The following is a 20,755-nucleotide window of genomic DNA, read 5'->3' as shown; positions in this document are numbered from 1 at the left end:
CAATAATCAAATATATGAAAGACTCTGTGTCATATAATTCTGGCCGGGCACAAACTGCAGTTAGTAATTTCTACTCTTTGGTACATTTTCAAACAGTTGGCAGTTCTGTGAGTTAAAAGGGAAGCCATTCATAAAATCTGAGTCTGTGATTGGTCAACGTTCAACCTGGCGTGACAGGATGGTTTAATCTGATGCACAGGTGCAGACAACCCTACCCAGGTGCTGCTGGGTAGGGTTGAGCTGACATATTCTGATTCTAGGGCTGAGACTGCCTCCCTTCACGGGTTGCCACTGGGCTCCACTGCCAGTGCAGTGCTAGCTGGAATCCCTATTTGCATCGTAAACCAGCGTACGACTAGGTAGAAGTAAATTTGAATGAGTGTTTCACTTCCTACAGGTAATTCCAACACCAGTCTGAATGTGGTGCGTCCCTCTTTACCGTGCATGTTCTCTGGCCGCTGAGGTAATGCTCTGCTGCCCATTTTTCTGGTTTGCCTTCACAGGGTTGTGAAGGTGAAACCTACTGCCATTTTTTTTTTAATGGTCTTGTTTCATTCATCAAGACTGGCCAGATGCTCCACATCAACTCCACTTTGCCACTGGGTCAGCCGCAAAACTTAAAAATATAACATGACGGAAGTCCTCGTAGATTTAACTTTTTTTTCGTAAACGACCATTGAATTAGTGGTGTTATCAGACATGAACCACTTCATGGAAGGATATTACCGGGTTTTAAAGAGAAATGTGTGGCCAGAGCTTAATTTTTTTTTTTTTTGGACCATGTGGACACAGAGGAAGGGTTAAGGATATGATTAAGATTCGAGTACAGCATCTCATCTGCTTTCTCATAGCGTTCTCAGATATGTTGAGGATCCACCCCAATGTGTGCAGATTTCTGACCAGAACATTCTTTGGTGTGTGTTACTGCACAAAGTTTAAACACTACATTGAGTTTTTCTTGACCATTGATAAGACAATAAAAATGCCACACTGCATCTTCATTGTCAGGGATTGTTTTTTTTTTCTCCTTCAGGCGGGATGGGGGTTTGTTCCTTAAAGCAGCCTGGTCACTATGGAGACCATCATCCAACAGTGACACACTTACTGGACCTGAGAGATATTAGAGATGGGCCACAATTGAAAGATACACTATTGTGCATATAAAATAAAAGTGTGTGTTAGCCTAAGGGCAGAGCGAGCAAGGCACACTCTTCCTTGAAGGGGCTTTTCTGAATTGCCTATGTCACCATGGATAAAATGAAAGGCCACACAGCTTCCATATTGATGGTTTATGTAAAAAAAGAAAAAAAAGCCACATTTTACAAACCATGTCTTGAAGTCTTCTTGCAGGAAACAAAGATCAGTCACACAGCAGTGTATTTAATATTTCTGCAACATTTGTTAAAAAAAAAAGTAAAAACAAAAAATGTGTCTATTAAACTCATGCAGCTCTTTAATGATGTCTGTCTCGACTTCAATTTGTTCCAAATTAGTCCACAAAATTTTTTAAAAGAGCTAGAATATAAAAACAAAAATACAAACCTAGAAAGCAAAGCACTGTATTTTTGAAATTTGATCCCACCATTGTCAGTGCATTTAGCATCCCCAGAAAGTTCCAGAAAATTAAAAAAGGCCAACTTCTGTACAACTTAGAGCACTAAAAGAGGTCAAAAGCCTGTGGGAGGAAGCTGCAAAGAGCTCATCACTGAAAACTGAACTCTGAGGGTCGTTTGTGTGTGGGGTCTTCAACCAAGTGGTCATCTTTCACAGCATGTCGTCATCATCTTCTCCTCCCCCATACATGTCAGCCAGCTTCTTGAAGCGGGGGCCCCACTCGTTGAGGCAGTTGTAGTCCTGATCTCCGCTGTTGCTAGAGTTCAGAGATGAGAGGCTTCCAGCGTCCGAGCCTCCACCCTCGTAGTCAAACACCAGGAGAGAGTCGTAGGGGGGCGCGGTAGGGTCTTCATCTGCTGCCTTCAAGTTCTGGAAGATGGCAAAACAAAAAAAGGATATTTTAAAATTATTTCAAGAAAAAAAAAAGTCCCTACAGAGGCTTGGTTGCATCACTTACGTCATCAATGAAGTTGCCAATTTCATCTGGGTTAGCAGGCAAAGTTCGGTATGTGGGGCGGGACATGGTCGAAGGCATCATATCACTTCGCAATACATCAGGTTTGTTGTCGAGGCCATAGTGGAGAACGCTCAGATCAAAGTTCTGAGGAACAAGACAACAGGTTCTAATTTAGTCACAAAATCTTGCTAGCATAGGTGTTTTGTCAGATCTCTAGTGTTTACCTGATCATCTTCTCCACCTCCTTCCTCAGCGTAGTGGTAGATGTTGTCTCTGATTATGTCCTTCTCAAATGGCTCTCCAATTTTTTCATCTTTCTTTTGCCATTTTTTGTATGCATACAATCCCAAAATTGCAATCACTGAAACACAAAGTTTTGTTCATTAAAAGCTGGCAGGCTTTAAAAGTGTCTACAAAAGCATCAGTAATCATGTTTCCATGACTGGGTTCATGAGTTCATCGTCTCTCCCGGTATGGTGACTTTCACTCCTAGAAACCAGGGCTGGGTCTAAATGACAGACGCTTTGCGCCACTACTTCTGTGTTTCTGTTATCCAGTTTGAAGACTTTCTGTCCCACATTAGTTTGAGAGGGGAAAAAATGAAAACAACAAAGGATTTTTTAAAAATATTGTCTTAATGAAAATAAGGAAAAATCCTAAGGTTCAGGAGGCTCAAGCAGGTTGCCAAACCATCTAACAGTGGCTCTGTTTGCTGGCCAACCAGCCAGCCCCTAGAGCAGGGGTAGGGAACCCTGGTCCTCGAGAGCCACCTTCCTGCATGTTTTCCAATATACCCTGTTCTGGCATGTTCTTATTGGCTGGACACACCTGAACCAGGTAATCAGTCATGAGCAGGGGCTCAAAGAATTACCTGGTTCAGGTGTGTCCAGCCAATAGGAACATGCCAGAACAGGGTATATTGGAAAACATGCAGGAAGGTGGCTCTCGAGGACCAGGGTTCCCTACCCCTGCCCTAGAGGCAAGTTTAGCGAGCCCTGCCACCCTTAGCGTTGTGGGGAAAGCCCTGCCGCTCTCGGCGTAGCAATCACTTCACCCCCATGAGCCCTGCGACAGGCTGGCAAGCTGTCCAAGGTGTATCCCGCATTCACCCAACAGTAACCAGGACAGTTTGTGCAACCCCCGCAGCCCCAGCTCCCCAAACTCTGAAAACTTTCACATCGATCTGCCTTATGGGATTCATTTTCTACCCGCTGATCAAGTCACTGGGGGGGAAGAAAAAAAAAAAAAAACACGTGCCGAAAAGTTGAATCCCTGATACAGCACACCAAACTGCAGATTTTCCAACATTTGATGTGCCATGTATAATGTTAGAATCTCGCTGCTGCCAGACTGAGGCGCCTGCAGGACCTCACATTGCGTCTATACATTGATTCAAGATTGAAACGAGACGCCTTGAATTGTGTCTGAAGTAAATGCAGCTTTAGAACCGGTAACATGGTGCAATGCAACATTGCTATAGAGAGAAATCTGACACCTGCATCACATTCTATCCTTCTTTGGTCTTCCTTTGATTTTCCCACCCGGCAACTCCATTTTGAGTATTGTCCATCTTCCTTTCATTTATTCTTTTTGTTAAAAAGACCCAACCTAAGCTGCTCTATAGACATTTGACTCAATTTTGAATAGTCAAGATTAGCTCTGGTCAATCAGCCAACCCCTTTCTCACCCTGACTGGCTTCCCTCCTCTTATTTTAAATCCCCAGGATTTGTAAATGACAAGCATTACTATGGATATTTAATGTTACCACTGTCTGTCCATTATTAGAAAAATACTAACTTTACATTAGAAGAAAATCAACAGAATGCATTCTTTCATTTCTGAAAAAGTTGTACTCACCCAGCAGCAGCAGCACAGCTCCAAGTATTCCCCATATAAATGGCGACATTGTTTCGCCACCGGCAATTCTAGCCTCAATACAACCTCCATTTTCCAGACAGTCGCACACGTTTACATTTATGGAGCTGTCTTGCGCCAGGTTTTCGCGGTCTGCGACCCTCAGGACCACTTTGTACGTTCCGACAGGAATGTCAGAATTTTTCAAAAACAGCTTAATTCCAGTCTCTAAAAGACAGAAAAGTGACAAAAGTTCAGTTTCAAGTGAGCCTGTGCACTCTCTCAACTTACTGTTGCCATTTTAAAAAACAAACACCATACAGATGCTGCTAAATGATTTCTTACTTCAAAGTTAATCTTCCAAAACTATGGAAATACAGTGCATCCGGAACGTATTCATAGAGTCTCATTTCTTCTACATTGTATTATGTCAAAGCTTTTTTTGAAAAAGGATGAAATCAGTATTCATCCTGAAAAAGTATTCAAAACAGCCCATAATGACAGTGTGAAATTAGTTCTCTTGAAATTCTTGCAAATTTTATTTTAAATAAAAAACCTGAAAAATGATATGTACATAGGTATTCACAGCCTTTGCAGTACTTTTCAAAGTCTTTCCAAACTAAGCTGAGGTTTATTCAGTTTCCACCGATAAGCTTTGAGATGTTTGAAGCCAATCTGTGGTAAATCCAGTGGATTGAATGTGATTTGGAAAGGTACTTCCCTGTCTACATGAGGTCCAAGGGTTGACAGTGCTCATCAAAGAACAAACCAATCATGAAAAAAATGAATTGTCTGTAGACCTCTGAGAAAGGATTGTCTTGAGGCACAAGGCTGGGGAAGGGTCCATAACATTTCTGCTGCATTGAAAGTTTCAATGAGCATAGTGGCCTCCATCATCTGCAAGTGAAAAACTTTGAACCACCAGGACTCTTCCTTGACCTGGCCGGCCTTCTAAGCTGAGTGATCGGGAGGTAAGGGTCCCCATCATGGAGCTGACCAATAACCTAATGGTCACTCCGTCACAGCTCCAGCGTCCCTATATGGAAAGAGGAGAACCTTCCAGATGGACAACCAACTCAGCAGCACTACACCAATCAGGCCGGTATGGTAGAATGGCCGGACGGAAGCCCCTTCTTACTACAAGGAACATGGAAGCCCATCTGGAGTTTGTCAAAAGGCACCTGAATGACTCGGACCATGAGAAAGCACATTCTGTGGTCTGACCAGAGTGAATGGCAGGCGTTATGCTTGGGGAAAAAAAGCAACAATCATCACCAGACCAATTCCATTCCTACAGTGAAGCATGGTGATGGCAGCATCATGCTTCGGGATGTTTTTCAGCAGCAGGAACTGGAAGACTCATGAGGATAGAGGGATAGCCAACTGCAACAATGTACAGAGACATCCTGAACGAAAATCAGCTCCAGAGAAGTCTTGACCTCAGACTGGGGAGACGGTACATCTTTCAGCAGGACAATGATCCAAAGCACATGGCCAAGATATTGAAGGGGTGGTTTGGTCGCCAGAGCCCAGATCTGAATAGAATTGAACATCTATGGAGAGATAGACGCTTCCCATTCAACCTGATGAAGCTAGAGCGGTACTGCAAATGGAATGGGCAAAACTGTCCAAAGAAAGGTGTGCCAAGCTTCTGGCATCATATTAAACAAGACTAGAGGCTGGAGGCTGGAATTAAAGCCAAAAGTTCAGCCACTAGATATTGAGCAAAGGCTGTGAATACTTGTGTACATATTTTTTCTTTGTAGAAATTTGCAACAATTTAAAGAGAACTTCTTTCACATTGTCATTATGGATTGTTTTAAATAAATTTTCCGCAAGAAAAATGATTTAATCCATTTTGAGATGAGGCTGTGACATAATGAAATGTGGAAGAAGTGAGGTACTGTGAATACTTTCAGGATATAATGTATAGTTTATGCAAAGGGTATGAAAGATCAAGGTAAAAAAAAAAACAAACTTTTTCTTTGCAAATGTGACATTTAAGTAAACAGTGGTCATACTGGTTTCGTTCATCTGAGCGGTCCAGTTGGCCTTGGACATCTCATGTACTGCCACACTGTAAGGAGAAGAATGAGCGGCTTCATCTTTGTCCACCACAGTCAGCAGAACAGGACGCTCAGCTTTCCTGCAAACCTGAGAGAACACAATCACAGTCAGGCTCAGTGCAGTTCTTCCTGAAAAATAAAAACCCAAATGGCTCTAAAGAAGCAAACACACACCGTCGCTTTCCGTTCTTCGATTACTGGGGCGTTGTCGTTGACATCTTCAAGCTTAATGATCAATGTGCCAGTTCCAGTGGCTGGGACTGGATCTGGTGACATCACAGATGAACATCAGTAAAACAGGAGCAACTTTTTCTCATAAAAATCTAAATCTCAAACTTAATACTGTGATGCTTTAAACAGATTTGGTAAAGAAGCAGTCTCTCTGCAGCTTGCAATTTTTCACATGTATTCTTAAACCCTAGAGAATAATGCTCAGTACAAGATCTTTTCTCTGTTAGACAAATGTGTGGATAAATGTAAACAAGACTGAAGGTCAACAGGAGTTCTAAACTGGAAAGACAGTCGTCTTTACTGTATATCCCCTGGATAGGTTAACCCCGCTGTGTGGAGATGAACCTCAGCACCTCCTTTGGACGTAAACATTTATACAAGCATCTTGAGTTGTCAGAGCTTTTGTGACAAACTAGAAGAATCACTTGGCTGGAAAAAAAAAAAAAATCTGAATATGTGAAACCACAAATAAAGAAATGCAAAAAAGCGGGGGACCACTGTAGACAGGTCATTTTTTGTCAGAATAACCATTCTTGCTTGGACACCTTATTAACATAACCTTTCTAATCTAATTTTTCTTAAAAGGTATTTTATCTTTATTGCAAGTTATTAAAGTTTTAAACTGACCAATCAGATAAAGCATGTGGGGCCCTCTGGCCCCAACTAAAATGTTTGATAGTTTCTCCCAAGCCTGCTTTCAATAAAGGGGCTGTGGACCTCAAACAAGCTCACTGATGACTGTAGTTCCCCTAAAAACGTGACTCAGACCTATCACTGTCGACAGGTTTCAAAATGTGGGTATTGTTTCAGGAAGCCAAGGTAACTGGTTTGGCCTGTGAGAGCCAGAGGAAAGGCATTTTCTATGAGTGATCCAAGACCTTGCTTTGTCCAGTAAATAATATCCTGTACGTCTTTGGGACAGACTAATGCTGGAGCATTGTTCTGCAGATAACTAGTAGCTTGTCTAGTGGCCTGTTCCATTGCCACTCATTATGTAAATTACATTAATTTTCCAAACAAAAAATGTAAAATGTATATGAATAAAATGTTTTCCCTAAATCCATTTAAACTTTTTCTTCATTACACATTTTTGCTTCTTCCTTCTCGTTTCTGTCTAAGGACTTAGGACTTGCAAATAAAAAAAACTTAAACCTGCCAATGGATAGACCAAGTTTTTAAAAATGTTACAACTACAATTTTTCTGCAGCACAGAAGTCCTGTTGTGCACTTCACTTGGAGGAGGAAAAAATAAAGTTGTTTACACTTTAAATAACCTCCTGACAGACCATAAACTTTTACTTCAAAGAGAAATAAAATCCTTAAAAGTTGTTCAGCAATGAAGTCTCTCTTTTTTCACCTACCGTTGTCATAAGCACCAATGAGCGCCGTGTATTTATTGTCCGTCACACGAATAGACTCTCTGTCCATGAGGGTTTTCACCTTCACCAGCCCTGTATCCTCGTCCACTTTCAGCCAGCCTTCAGGGTCATCAATTATTTTATACCTGCACATCAAAATGAGAACTAAATGGTGGATCTGTTACAGAAATCATGCAAATACATTTTCAGGGCACCAAAAATAATATTTTTTTAAATAGTCTTTGTGTTTGTATGATGCTAAATAAAATAAATGTTTACAACATGGGACAACTGTGTGTTAAGCAATAGTATGCACAAGTAATTACAACTAAATAACAAAATATTCTAAAGGGTTTAAAAACACTTTATTCTCTCCAAATCTGGACTGATCAGATTTTGATTTACTGGCACATAACATTAATTTATTGTTTATTGTTAATCTTACAACAGTAGAAAAAAAAAAAAACATCATGCACTTCAGTTCAATTGAGAAGCTAGTGTCGAAAAAAATGATAGAAAAACTCTTACTTGACAGTGTTTTCACGTGCAAAGTCTGGGTCTTCCGCCTCACACTTTTTAATCACACTGTCCAAAGCTAAGTTTTCAGGAAAATTAACCAACATCTCCTTTTCTTTAAAGACTGGAGGCTCGTTGACGTCCTTCACGGTCACCACCACTGTGGCGGTGGAGGTGGTCATTTGAATGGCAAAAGGAACGTCGTTCTCCACAATAACAGATAGAGTGTGTGTTCTGCTTTTCTCAAAGTCCAGTCCCTAATGTTGGAAGAAAAACAGCAGTTATCAGTGTGAAGGACAGCTTCAACCCAAAACCTCTGTACACATGCTGAGTATTAAACTTTACTATTAAAACATAGTTTGATTAGCTTGAAAACAGGATCTTTCAGAAGAATCTTTGATTTTACCTGAGCAGTTTTGATGATTCCTTCTTGTTTGTTGGATCCTGTTTCTATGGAAAACAACTTCTCAGGATCTCCACTGATAATCTTGAACTTGGCGTTCCATGCTGGGGTGTTCTCTTTATCTTTATCATTTACTGACAATTTAACAACCTGAACCCCCACTGCGTTTTCATCAACTGATCCCTGATACTGGAAAAGGTAAAAAAAATGTTTGCTCACAAAACTTCATAACTTCCTAACGTTTAATAGCAACAATATTGAAAAAAACAAAACAAAAAAAAAAAACAGATAACTGCTCTCTATACAAAAATAAGCTTCTCTATTTATTCAAAGAAAACCTTAATTAGTAAAAACACTGACATATTAGTATTTACTGTACAGTAATGTGTTGTACTCACAGTAGATTCAGCAAAGACTGGAGCGTTGTCGTTGCTGTCGGTCACTTTCAAAACTACTTTTGTTTTTCCAGTAAATCCTTCTCCTCTCAGATCTGCTGCCTGTATTTCCAGAGTGTACTCAGGATACGTCTGTTAAAGAACATCATCATGAAAAGTTTTAAACAGCTTTAAGAAATGCCCTCCCAACTTTTGATTAACAGACATAAAAACCACAACAAATTAAAATTCTAAGTTTTCCGTTTAATAAAAGGTGAGACTTTTAAAAATGTTATTTTAGCGCATGATGAGTAGATCCACAAAAGAAAACATGTGGGTTAAGAAAATCTTGGCTACAAAACTCAAAGATGTAAAAAACATAATACATCAATAAACACATTTTCTTTTTGAAAATATGTATTTCCAAAGCATTACCTCTCTGTCCAAACCAGCATCTTCAACCATGATGGCTCCATTGTTGGTGTTAATGGTAAACATGTGGTCATTGGGCAGCTTTGGTTCCTGGCTCAGAATAGTGTATTTGATAATCGAGTTGTCATTTCCTGGCTCATCAGCATCAGTGGCTAAAACCTGAATCACTGTAGTCCCTGAAGAGGTCAAACATTACAGCACAATTAAAACCAGAATTTGATGAAAAATCCCATCTTGTGTTTTGGGCCACAAGATTTTGAATTCTCTACTCTGTCAAAGGAAGTGATCAAAAGGCTTAAAATTAACGTTAATATCTATAATAGTGGAGATAACCATTTCTGCCATCTGGTCTCACCAGTAATTCATGCTTTGACTATGCAGCCATGAGGACACATCAGTACACCTAAAACAAACTTAACACACTTCAGTTTCTTTCTGCTTTCATCTTAAAAAAACCCTGAGCACAGATTTATCTGCAAGTTTATCTGCAGCTCTTACATTTGCTCACTTCCAGAAAAAGTATTTTAAAAGTTAAACACTTCTTACAATCGATGAGAAAAAAGTAATAGGTGTTTTGGAGAAGAGGAGTAACATGAGCGTGAAAGCTCTGAGTTCAGTGGTAAAACCAAAACTCTTTAAAAAGTGAACATCTACCACAGTATGAAAACAAAATGTTTTCCTTCAAGACTCAAACTTGTGAAGGTCAACTTCAACACCTGCACTCCTGATTATTTACTTCATCTGATTCTGTTCTGTTCATTTGGTTTTTACAATTACCTAGACCCAGAATCTGTTCTGCATTCAACTGTTTGACCAGATTAACACACAAAGGGTAAGATATAGACAAAAAAATATTCTTTCACACATCTATTACAAATGATCCACTGATGTTACCTCTTGGCGAGGATTCAGCAACTTCTCCCACATAGGATGTCTGTTCAAAAATAGGTTTGTTGTCATTCTGGTCAATTACTTTGATGATAATTTCCATGGGATCCTCTGTACTGGCATGCGCCATCAACTACAAAATAATACAAAGAACAAATTGTCACCATGCAAGAAACAAAAACAAGGTTAGAACAAAAACATAATATACTTAAGTCATTACAAGAATTAAAATGTTGTTATTATCACAAAGTTGAAATGTTTTGAACAGATAGCCTCCAACGTTATCTTCAACTGTGCTGTGCCGAGGCAAAAGCTGAGTCTTCAATAAGAGAGATCGTTTGACTGCAAACCGCAGGAATATTAAACTACTACGTGTGTTGACATGTAGTAAAATATTAATTTGATGTGTGATTGCAGTAACAATTGCAAATAACATTTATGTTCCCCTCATAAAAATCTTTTGGGTTTACTCTAACACGACAAAATTATAAAAAATGTTTTAAAACAATACAAAAATCATTCTTACCGTATAATTTGCTTGTTTCTCTCTGTCGAGTCTCTGATGAACATAGAGGTCCCCGGTGTTTTTGTCCATTGTAAAGAGTCCTACTGGATCTTCATCAGCTCCTGGACCCGTGATGCTGTAGGTGATCGTCTTTTTTTTGTCCTCACTGGAGCGAACCTGAACAAACCAGGACTCAGTGAAAACCCACAACAACAAGACTAACTTTTCTTTAGCTGACAAACATGAGTCAAAACAGGTTAAAATATCTCATTAAACATTTGAGACAAAAGCTGATGTTTTATTACAGCTTTGCAGTTGAAACTTTCGGTATTGTAACTTTTTTATTACAGCTTTGCAGTTGAAACTTTCGGTATTGTAACTTTTAAATTTGACTTTAAGAAATACATAATTAAGGATTTGACCAAACTAAAAACCAAAATAAATCAATCAATAAAAGAACAAATCCAAGAAAATGGCAGTTCTGTAGTAGTTTTTTGACGTTCCTTACCTGAACCATTTTAAATGGAAAGGGTCCATTGCTATTCTCAGGATAATTGATAGGAGGGATGACCCAGTCTCTCTTCCTCCTCCTCAATCCCTTACTCGACTTAGGGAAATAAAGGACTGCCATGTCTGGATGTCCCGCAGTCTAAAAACAAATATTGAAAGGACTATTTTTTCTAGAATGAAATCAGTCATCAATTAAAAACAAACAGAAGAAAAAGAATATATATTAAACCAACACGTTGAAGACATAATAGTATGAAGACTAATGGTGAAGTTCATCACGATTTTAGAAATCCAGTCTTACTTGTGCTACGGAATCATCCTGGGTGAATAAGTGTTTTCACATAAATGATTAATGTATATTTTTTTTTTTAATTAAACTTGCATTTCTGAGTATTTCTTTATTCAAATCAGGAGCAGACAAATACTCGTAGTTTTAAAAAGCTCAGGTTTGTGACGAAGCAACTGTCATGGGCGGGCCAAAGCCTCTCTGCTCCGCTCCAGTTCTGAAGCATCCACTTAAAGACAAATAGATCCATTAACATTTTTATTTTCCTCATCTGAGCTGGCATCTGGCTCAAGACTGGACGGCTCGATTGCTACGCTAATGCTCATGGTAGCTTTGGGCTTGTGAGGTGCTATAGGCTCGCCAGAGAGAGTGTAAACAAAGGAATGATGGGACATATTTGTAGGGACTGCCCACAACCCAGAAGCAACTTCCTAATGACCTCCTGCAGCTCTGCAAAAAATATTTCCTAAAGAATGCCAGGCTTTTTGATTTTGGCTAAAAACTGCATAATCATAAACAAAAGATCATGGGGAATATTTCTTACAATAGACTCCGGCTTCCTCCCACCGTCCAAAAAAAAAAAAAAAAAAAAAAACATGCTTCATAGGTTAATTTGGGGACTCTAAATTGACCCTAGGTGTGAATGTGAGAGTGTATGTGTGTGTGTGATAGAGGCCCTGCAACGGACTGGCGACCTGTCCAGGGTGAACCCCGCCTTCGCCCATCAGTAGCCGGGATAGGCTCCGGCACCCCGAAAGGGAAGAAGAAGCCAAGAAGATGAACGAAATGAATAATCTGCTGGACAGCATCCTCAACATGTGACATCAGCACATTACAGCTCGGAAGCGAGACAGGCACACGAGCGAGTAACGGGAAGTTGTGCACAAGTGACTTGTTTTCAAAAAGAACACAACTACTACAGTTTGGTAGTACTTTGGGTTCCAAGTAAATTAAGGAGAGCCTCTTAATCCCAATGACACCGTTTGTAAATTATACATGAAAAAGGTGACCCCAAGAAATGGAAACCCCTCTAATAAAGGACGCATTTTTGAATAAATAGCGCCATACAATCAGAAGAAAGCCAACGCAGTCCTCTGTCTCTGCCCACAATTGTCAAAAGTCATTTTGCATTTGAGCGCAAGTTTCTCTGCAAGCAGAGCCCCCGCAAACGCACATGACAAAACGTTGTGTGGCGTGCCCTCACCGAGATTCTGTGAACATGCATCAAATGTCTAAGGGACCAGCTGGGAAAGTAGATAGTCTCTCGCACAAGATGACTTTTTCTGCTTGCGTGAGGATTAAACACGAGCGTCCAGAAGCGGAGAAGCCCGCTGGTCTGAATTACCCACAAGGAATGTTTGAACATGCGCAGGGATGACTCATTTCTCCATGGAGTTTTGACCACGGACCTTTTTTTGCACTTTACGTCAATATGCTACTATTTCATAATAAGTCTTTAATTGAATTAATCCGTATTGTTAAAATGGCTCAGACAATAACAGAAAATAGCTGGAAATGCTTTGTTAACTTGATGCTATTTACTTTCCAATATATTCGTTACATTATTTTAAAATATTGGTTAATCCAACCATTTCATGTTGTTATTTTTTTTTTAATAATTATGTTTGGAAGTCAATTTCTTACAGTGGAGGAAAATCCAGCAGTTTGGTAATGTCACTGAAGTGGTGCTTACAAAGTTCTTCATTAGTCAAGGTAATATCGTATACAGAGGTCAAATATGGAGGAATATTGACGGTATTAAAATTTCAATACTGCCCAAGCCTATTTGGAAGAAGACTTTAAGCAATGGCACTTTTTGAGCAATATGTAAAACCATTGCACAGTAAAGTATTTCAAATGGTTTTCTTGGTGATTGTCATAACAGTATCTCATATATATCTTGCATGTTTTCCAACATACCCTGCTCTGGCATGTTCTTTTTGCCTGGATACACCTGATCCAGGTAATCAGCCATGAGTAGGGACCCGTGACAATTACCTGGTTCAGGTGTATCCAGGCAATAAGAACATGGCAGAGCAGGTATGTTGGAAACCATGCAGGAAGAAGGCACTAGAGGACCAGGGTTGCCTACCCCTGGATTAATATCAACACTTGAAAAGATATATCGGATGTGCTCAAAGAATATGAGGTCTGCCCCCCAACAATGGGACACCCAGACTCTGTATAACCAAAGCAAGACATCCGTTTGTATTGCCAGTATGAAGTAAGTCAAACTTATTTCCGGTGTAAGTTGGGCTCCAGCAGAGATAACCTTTATCATCAGTTCTCCAACTCAGCTACAAATGAGTGGGAGAAGATGGATGCGTGGGTGGGTGGGTGGATTGCCATTATTAAATGAAAACCGTCAGGGCCCATTCTATTGCTTATTTGAACCAACCTCTTTAATACTGGCAGAATCCACCTCAGTGTTGTCATGGTTCTGGTGTCTGTGGCCTCCATGGTGCTGCTCAGCATCTCTGCTTACATGGGGATGTTGTTGCCTCTGGTGATGTCCATGTCGCAGGACCTTGACAGGAACAGTCATTTTGTTGCCCTGTGAGTCCCAGGAGTGGACAAAAAAGTCCAGATGTCCTTCATGAAGAACAACTGCTCTTTTCACCTAAAATATAAGATATGAGAAATGGTAAGTATTAAGGAAAAAAAGAAATCAGAAGTGGGCCACATGCTCTAAAGGAGTTCAAATGTTCATTGAGGCAGTGAAGGTTAAAGGATAGGATTTAAGAAAGCATCAAACAAAGACAAATACTTGACCTCGTCACTTATAACCAATTCCAAGTGTCAGCTTTTTTATATAAAAACATTTAAAAAAAAGAACTTTAATGATTGTAGGTCAAGACGGTTACTTACGGTTAATACTCCATCAGAAGTTAATACGAAGCGACTGTCATCTATGCTGAAAAGAAACCTTGTACGATCTGTGCAGTCAGTGAATCCAACTATGAGAAAAACACACAAAGCACACAGATTTAAAAAATAAAATAAAATACAAACACTTTGACTCTTAGCCGCTCCCTTCAAAGCCGCCTCAGTGAATCCTCTGTCTCACTGTCCTCTGCTTCCTCACCACTTAGATTAAGAATTTCAAATACACTGATAATGAAAATAGTTTGTGCCAACTACAAAATATACAGACAAAATATCTACTATCTTTCTTCACATTCTAAGTTATAAAAGACCATCTTTTCCTAAGATAGAGTTTTTGGGTTTTTTGTTGCAGTTAGTGCTGCAGATGTAGAAAACCTAGATCTTTATTAAAACTGTGTTGTAGCATTTGTGAAGATAAAGATTTGTTTCAGTCAAGTTTCTGCAGGTTCAGGAAACAATCACCATAATGATTTTATGCATTCATCCAAAAAAAAATATGGGATTATCCAACATTATTGGTACATAATAAATAAACCACATGAGATACTTTCACCAGAAGTTAACAAATCGTCAAAGTAAAGCTTCTCGTATTCAAAAGTAAAGCTTGAGTGTTTTTTTAAAAGGAGATACTGTACTCATTAAAACTTGTGTTTATTAAAATAAGTTCTGAAAAAACATGTTTAGATTGCACAAAAAATAGAAAATTGGAACAAAAAAATATGATGAATAGCATTAAAGAAGATTTTTTAGAAATCTTGTAAACAATTTCCTTTAAATTCAACCATTAAGACATATTAAAATTAAATACTGAAAATCGTGGTTCGATCTGTTAATTGGATCTTGATTCGTGAATCAAACTGGACTGCAACCCACAGCACAAATTCACAAAGCTATTAAAACTATATAGGGACCCTTTAATGGAGCAGAATTGTTTCAGAAAATACTGCAACTTTTTTTTTTAATGTGAAACATAAATGATGCACACAGCCACATTAAGGAAGCATGAAGCAGTAACTGATAAAGGAATATACCTTTGCCCAGTCTTGTGCCTGCCTTCAGATGCTTCCTGTTTACTTTGAAGATTAACAAATCTGACTCAAATCCAGGTTTACATGGCGACTCCTCTGCAGTCGACACAACTGAGACCTAAAAAGAAAAACAGAAAAATCAATGAGGACAATAACAAAATCAAATTTATTCTTCATACTTAGCCAAAATTGAAATTAAAAAGGGGTATTTTATAAAAACGAAAAGTGCTCTCAAGAATCATAGCAATACAAAAATTAAGTGTGGATCATCTGTTTTCATGCAATAGAAAAATAGCAGAAGATTAAAAAAAAAAAAAACATGCATGTACCAAAGGGGAAGGAACAGTTGCAGACACAATGAAGGGCATTTTAGTCTATTTGTCAAAGACCTGCTGTAAACATGCCGTTTTCAGGGTGTTTCTTTGAAACATTTTTAGTCTCATTTTAAGTTTTATCACAGGTTCTTTGAATATTTCATTTGTAAAACCTATTAACTTGCAGTAAATTGAAAAAAATCTGCTCGGGAGTGTTCGGAAAACTTCGGCCGAAGTCGGACTAACTGAGCTGAAACCACTTAACCTGTCTGACGTCATCAACGGAAGAAGGGCGAGGCCCTTCCAAGCGACTGCGACACAAACTTCGTTTGGGAAAAGGGGGAGAAAGCACATACAACGCGCGCACCAAACGTTTAACACTAATAAGTAGTATTTTTTAATACCAAAGTATATTTAGAAACCAACCAACCTCCTTAATTAATGCTATAAATCTGACCTATTTACCAAATGAAGCAAAGTTTCGAGGGCGAGGTGAAATGTAACCCACCAAAATGGTTTAAATTAGGCAAAATACTGTTAAAAGTGACTTTATAATTCAAAAATATCACAAAATACTACAAAAACATGTATATAAAAAGGGTACACTTACATTAAGAATGAAGAAAAGTACTCCAAAAACCGCAATCCAAGCGGTCCCCATTTGTGTGAAAGCTCTTTTTAGTCCTCCGGTTGAAAAAGAAAATAAACGCCGAGAGAAAATTTAAGAAAAAAGTAGTTTAAAACCCTCCCGAAATGTAATCCTCAGAGTGTTTTCACTTCCGTCTGACTACTGCAAAGTCTTTCAGCGTCTGAGTGTCTTCAGCCGGGCGAGTCACTGCAGGTACTTGTCGGGGCGTGACGTATCTCACAGGTGCGGGACTTCCGCCTTCCTCATATGGTCATAAGTTATTACCACACCTGCAGGGACTGAAACCTGCAGTTTCTGTGGATTTGCTAGCTAGAACATAGCAGGAAAAAGACAGTTTCACCAGCAGCGAGGCGCAAGTCGAGAGACTTCCCCATGCAGACAAGCTCCCACAGCCACGCGCCTTCACGCGCTCCAGCATTTGTCCTTCACTCTCCATCCTGTGATAAACAGTTTGTCATTTTAGAAAAAATATCAAATTAATAAAAGAACCGATAATAGTTTGGGTCATTCAAAATAAACAAAAATAAGACTTGTGTTAGGGGAAAAACAGAATATTAAAAAAAAAACACTATGATGGAAGTTTACTGAAGTTTCAACTTCCCCTTTTGTTCACCAGATAATTTACATGGCGAGACAGAGTGTAAAACAGGCACCACCACCATCTACCATATCCCAATTTACTTTAAAAAATCTGACTTTTAACATGTAATTTTGTAAACACTTGCTGCCAGTGCTGAACTTTTATATGGATTTCCTTCCGTTTTTTAACTTGTTTCACGTCAAAACTTGTAAATAACATCAGTCTGTTTTTAAAAATTGTAATTTGTATGCAGTAAGTCTGACAACTGGCAAAAAAGTCAGGTTAACTTTAATTTTCTCCAAAATGATTAATCATGCACATTCATTTAATGTAATAATAAAAAAACCAGAATAAATAACATTTAAAATAAAAAAAAACTAGGTTTGGTGTTTTGTTAAAAAGATCAAGACAGACAGTTGCCATATAAGTGGAAAAAAAGATAATATATAAAAAATATAGACAGGTCAGTTCTGTGCATACATTGATTGGGTAAATAAAATGTATTTTGCAGATTAAATCACTGATTTGTTTATAAAAATAACTAATTTATTCCCTATTCTTAATGCAAGTAAAGATGATGTCTACATGTCGATTCGCTGATTAGAAAAGGTTTACCTGATAAAGCGACCAGTGAGTGTTTATACACATATGTGCCATCTGGGACATTTGGGTAATTAAGACGATTATTCCCATTGGGGGGAAAAGGCAGTTTTAAAATCTGATTGTACTTGTTTGTTAAATAATTTTTAATTACCTTAAAACACATTTAGGATATGGAACACAGTGAACCGTGGAGTTAAATTTCAGAGAAGTGACAGAAACGTGTTCTGTAATTTGTTGAGGAAGTTAAGTACAATGATTCTTAAATGGCACATAAGCATTGGACCCATTTAAGCTCAAACACCTTAAATATCTCCAGTTTTCTTTTAAAAGAAAACCAAGTCTGCTAACTACCCATCTATCTTTTTATTCTCTTATGTCTCTATATTTGATGTCCCGCAAACTCCCACAGAAAGAACATGGTGATTCTCTTGCATTTATCACGCAGGATAAATGTTCTGGGTAATCGAGTCGAGAAGCTTTAGCTGAGTTCTAACAGCTTTGAAATTTGAAACCAAGAAAGTGGAGTAATGTTCTAAACATCTTAAAGATGCAGCATTTGAGAAGTTGGAAGAAAAAAGAAAAGAAAAAAAAAAGAAGTTTTTGTTAGTAGTTGCTCCTGCTTGGAGTTCCTGTCAATAATAAGCCACACTGACTCTAGCTTTTAGTGTGACAGCACTTAGTCAGAAAAAAAGAACAAAAAGCAGTTTGTGTGTTTTTTAAAAGGATGGTAAAATCAGGGAGAATGAACTGTTAACAAAAAATATCAACTATTTCTACAAACAAAGTATAAGGCTGAATCTGAATTTTCTCCCACTTCTCCCTAACTCTCCAACTATAGGGTCAATTGAAGAGGTGTTCAGAAGTAAAGTTGGGCCCTGTTCCACTGTGCTACGCAGGAGAAGCGCTTTTTTTACGTGGGTGCGCTCTGACGCACAGAAGTTTACACTTAAATTTAAGTGATGACTTTTTGTTTTACCATGACTTTTTAAAGTTATAAAACCAATGTTGTTATGTATTTCCGAGCGCTAGCAGTGCCGCGCTAACTTAACTGACCGGTCACTATTGATGACGTCGTTGAGTGAGAGTGAATTCTGACTTTAAAGACACAATGTTTCCATATCTCTCCATTTGGAGGGCTAAATGGAGGGATAGGGAGAAGCCGTAGGGTTAGGGAAAGAATTTGGATTCGGCCTAAGTGCCTTTCTGCTTTTCTGTAAAAGACATTACAAAAAAAGAACCTAAAACGATTTTACAATGTTGTAAATTTGTGCAGTTATGTAGTTATCGTAAATGTAGTCATGTTAAGCTGAGTACACACTGGGCATTTGATGGGTCTTCAGGAGTGCCATAGTGTTCACACTAAACAAGCAGGGAGGGGCTTCTTCTTTTTTACTTTTTCTATCATCTACGAGGGTGTGTCTCCCATCAGTTGGATGAGGCTAAGCGCGAAATGTCAAAGAAGTAAAAAAAAGTCACAATTTGGACACAAAACGGAAATGGTTCAGTTCATTGCTAGTTTCTCCGTTGCAATCCCGGACATGGATTACCATCATGTCAGGAAAGAGGCAGTGGTTTATCTTTATTTGAAAAGCAAACACTAATGTCCTCTGGCTCGTCACCATGTCTGGATTTACCAGATTAACTAAACCCATACGGCACTACCAAATCCAAGTCGTTGATTGGTCAAAATTTGGCAGGTGCGTAGGGCCCGATTAGAATCAAAGAAAACGTGTTGTTATGAGTGATTGGAAGAGTTTTCAATGTGGCATGTTTGTACTCTTTTACATATACTTTTCAATTATAAGGGGTCGCTTTTATGTAGCTTAAGTGTGACTTAAAAAAAAGAAAAAAAGACCGTAATTGTTCTAGTAAGTTCATATTCATAGTACTAAATACGTTATCTTGTTTTTTGACGTTACATTTGGCTGAATGTAGTTTTTGCACTGTCAGCGTGGGAGGGGTATTCCCATTGCAGTAGCAGTATGATCTGCAGTCACTTACAGCCTGAGAGTAAAACACCATGAATAACGGGGGACTTTTCAAGAAGCAATTAAGAGATGTTATCTTTAGGCCTTCCATCAGTCAGTCAGCTATCCATCCCACAAGAAGACAGGGATGTGGGGGCAGAACAATGACTGATCAGCTTACAGTGACCACCACTTAACCAGTAAAAGGGTCTGTAGGAGATGGAGGGAAGAACAGAAAAAGAGTGGAATGGAGGCTGCATGATGAGAGCAAAACAAGCAGTGTCAGGTTTCTTCAAGACTTGAAGTTGACTGACTTCCTTGTGCTGGTCTGTGGCTTTATTCACACATCCGGTCTCTGGACATCAGTGTGCAAAAGTCTTGTTCTTGTCACATGAAATGGAGTGAATTCACATGAAGTCACATACTTAAGTTTTTAGGAATGAGCCTAACAGTTGAACTCATCAGCTGGTGTTGTTTTCTGGACAACTTTATGATGACATTTGTTGGTGATCCCTAAAGAAGTTGATCAACTTCTTTCTAACTCTCAGATACATTTGATTAAATTAGAATAAAAAATGTCTGACTTTCCTTCTTAGGTTGTACATACAGAGAGATAATTTAAAATCAAATGTCAAACTTTCTTGTGAGTGTGCCAAATAGGGAAAGGTATCATTAAGATTTTAGTAATACTACTCCTCTTATCTATAGTGCTTATTGAGCCGGTATTCTTATGAGTTTTCCAAAGGTTACTGCTATTACCGCCCTTATAAGCTACAGTTTTGTTACATCTGAGACAGCGCGAGCTGTACGTTTGTTTGTTATGGGTTTCAGTAACTATAGTCCCAAATGACTTAAACTAAAAAAACAAAAACAAAAAGAAAAAGTATTTTGGTTTTGGGAGGACCATCTCCATTTTGTTTACGTATTGCACATTTTAATTGTGGGCTCCACTGAACCCAGAGTGCCACTCATCCCAATCACTGCTCTTGAAGCTTTCTAGCAAAAAGAATATTATAAAATACTAAAATCAGTAAAAACTTTTCTGATGTGTGTTGATCTAAAAAATATGTGTAGCATCTCAATGAATTTATACACTCCCCCTGTACTTCTTGTATAGTGTGCTTCAGCAGCGGAAGAGACCGAGACTTTGTGTTTGTAAAACCACAGGACATCAGAAATCCTCTGTAACTTCCTATATAAATGGTTATTGTGTGAACCTACATAAGTTCGCAG

General features: G+C 38.7%; 1 protein-coding gene across 1 annotated transcript; it reads right to left on the bottom strand.

Moving 5' to 3' along the window:
• Positions 1 to 1,274: 1,274 nt before the first annotated feature.
• On the bottom strand, positions 1,275 to 17,034 carry cdh1 (cadherin 1, type 1, E-cadherin (epithelial)). The gene is made up of 18 exons (XM_024259588.2): positions 16,334 to 17,034; positions 15,413 to 15,527; positions 14,364 to 14,452; positions 13,894 to 14,115; positions 11,208 to 11,348; positions 10,721 to 10,876; positions 10,201 to 10,327; positions 9,310 to 9,482; positions 8,899 to 9,027; positions 8,504 to 8,689; positions 8,110 to 8,354; positions 7,585 to 7,727; positions 6,167 to 6,258; positions 5,948 to 6,080; positions 3,930 to 4,154; positions 2,296 to 2,432; positions 2,072 to 2,215; positions 1,275 to 1,983 (listed from the first exon to the last, which is right to left on the bottom strand). Exons 1-18 carry the CDS (start codon positions 16,382 to 16,384, stop codon positions 1,765 to 1,767), a joined length of 2,727 nt encoding a protein of 908 aa, XP_024115356.1. The 5' UTR covers positions 16,385 to 17,034; the 3' UTR covers positions 1,275 to 1,764.
• Between the last annotated feature and the right edge of the window lie 3,721 nt (positions 17,035 to 20,755).

The sequence above is a fragment of the Oryzias melastigma genome, linkage group LG24 (genome assembly GCF_002922805.2).
Source record: "Oryzias melastigma strain HK-1 linkage group LG24, ASM292280v2, whole genome shotgun sequence".
Classification (NCBI taxonomy): Eukaryota; Metazoa; Chordata; class Actinopteri; order Beloniformes; family Adrianichthyidae; genus Oryzias; species Oryzias melastigma.
This window is presented reverse-complemented; position numbering and strand designations above follow the sequence as displayed.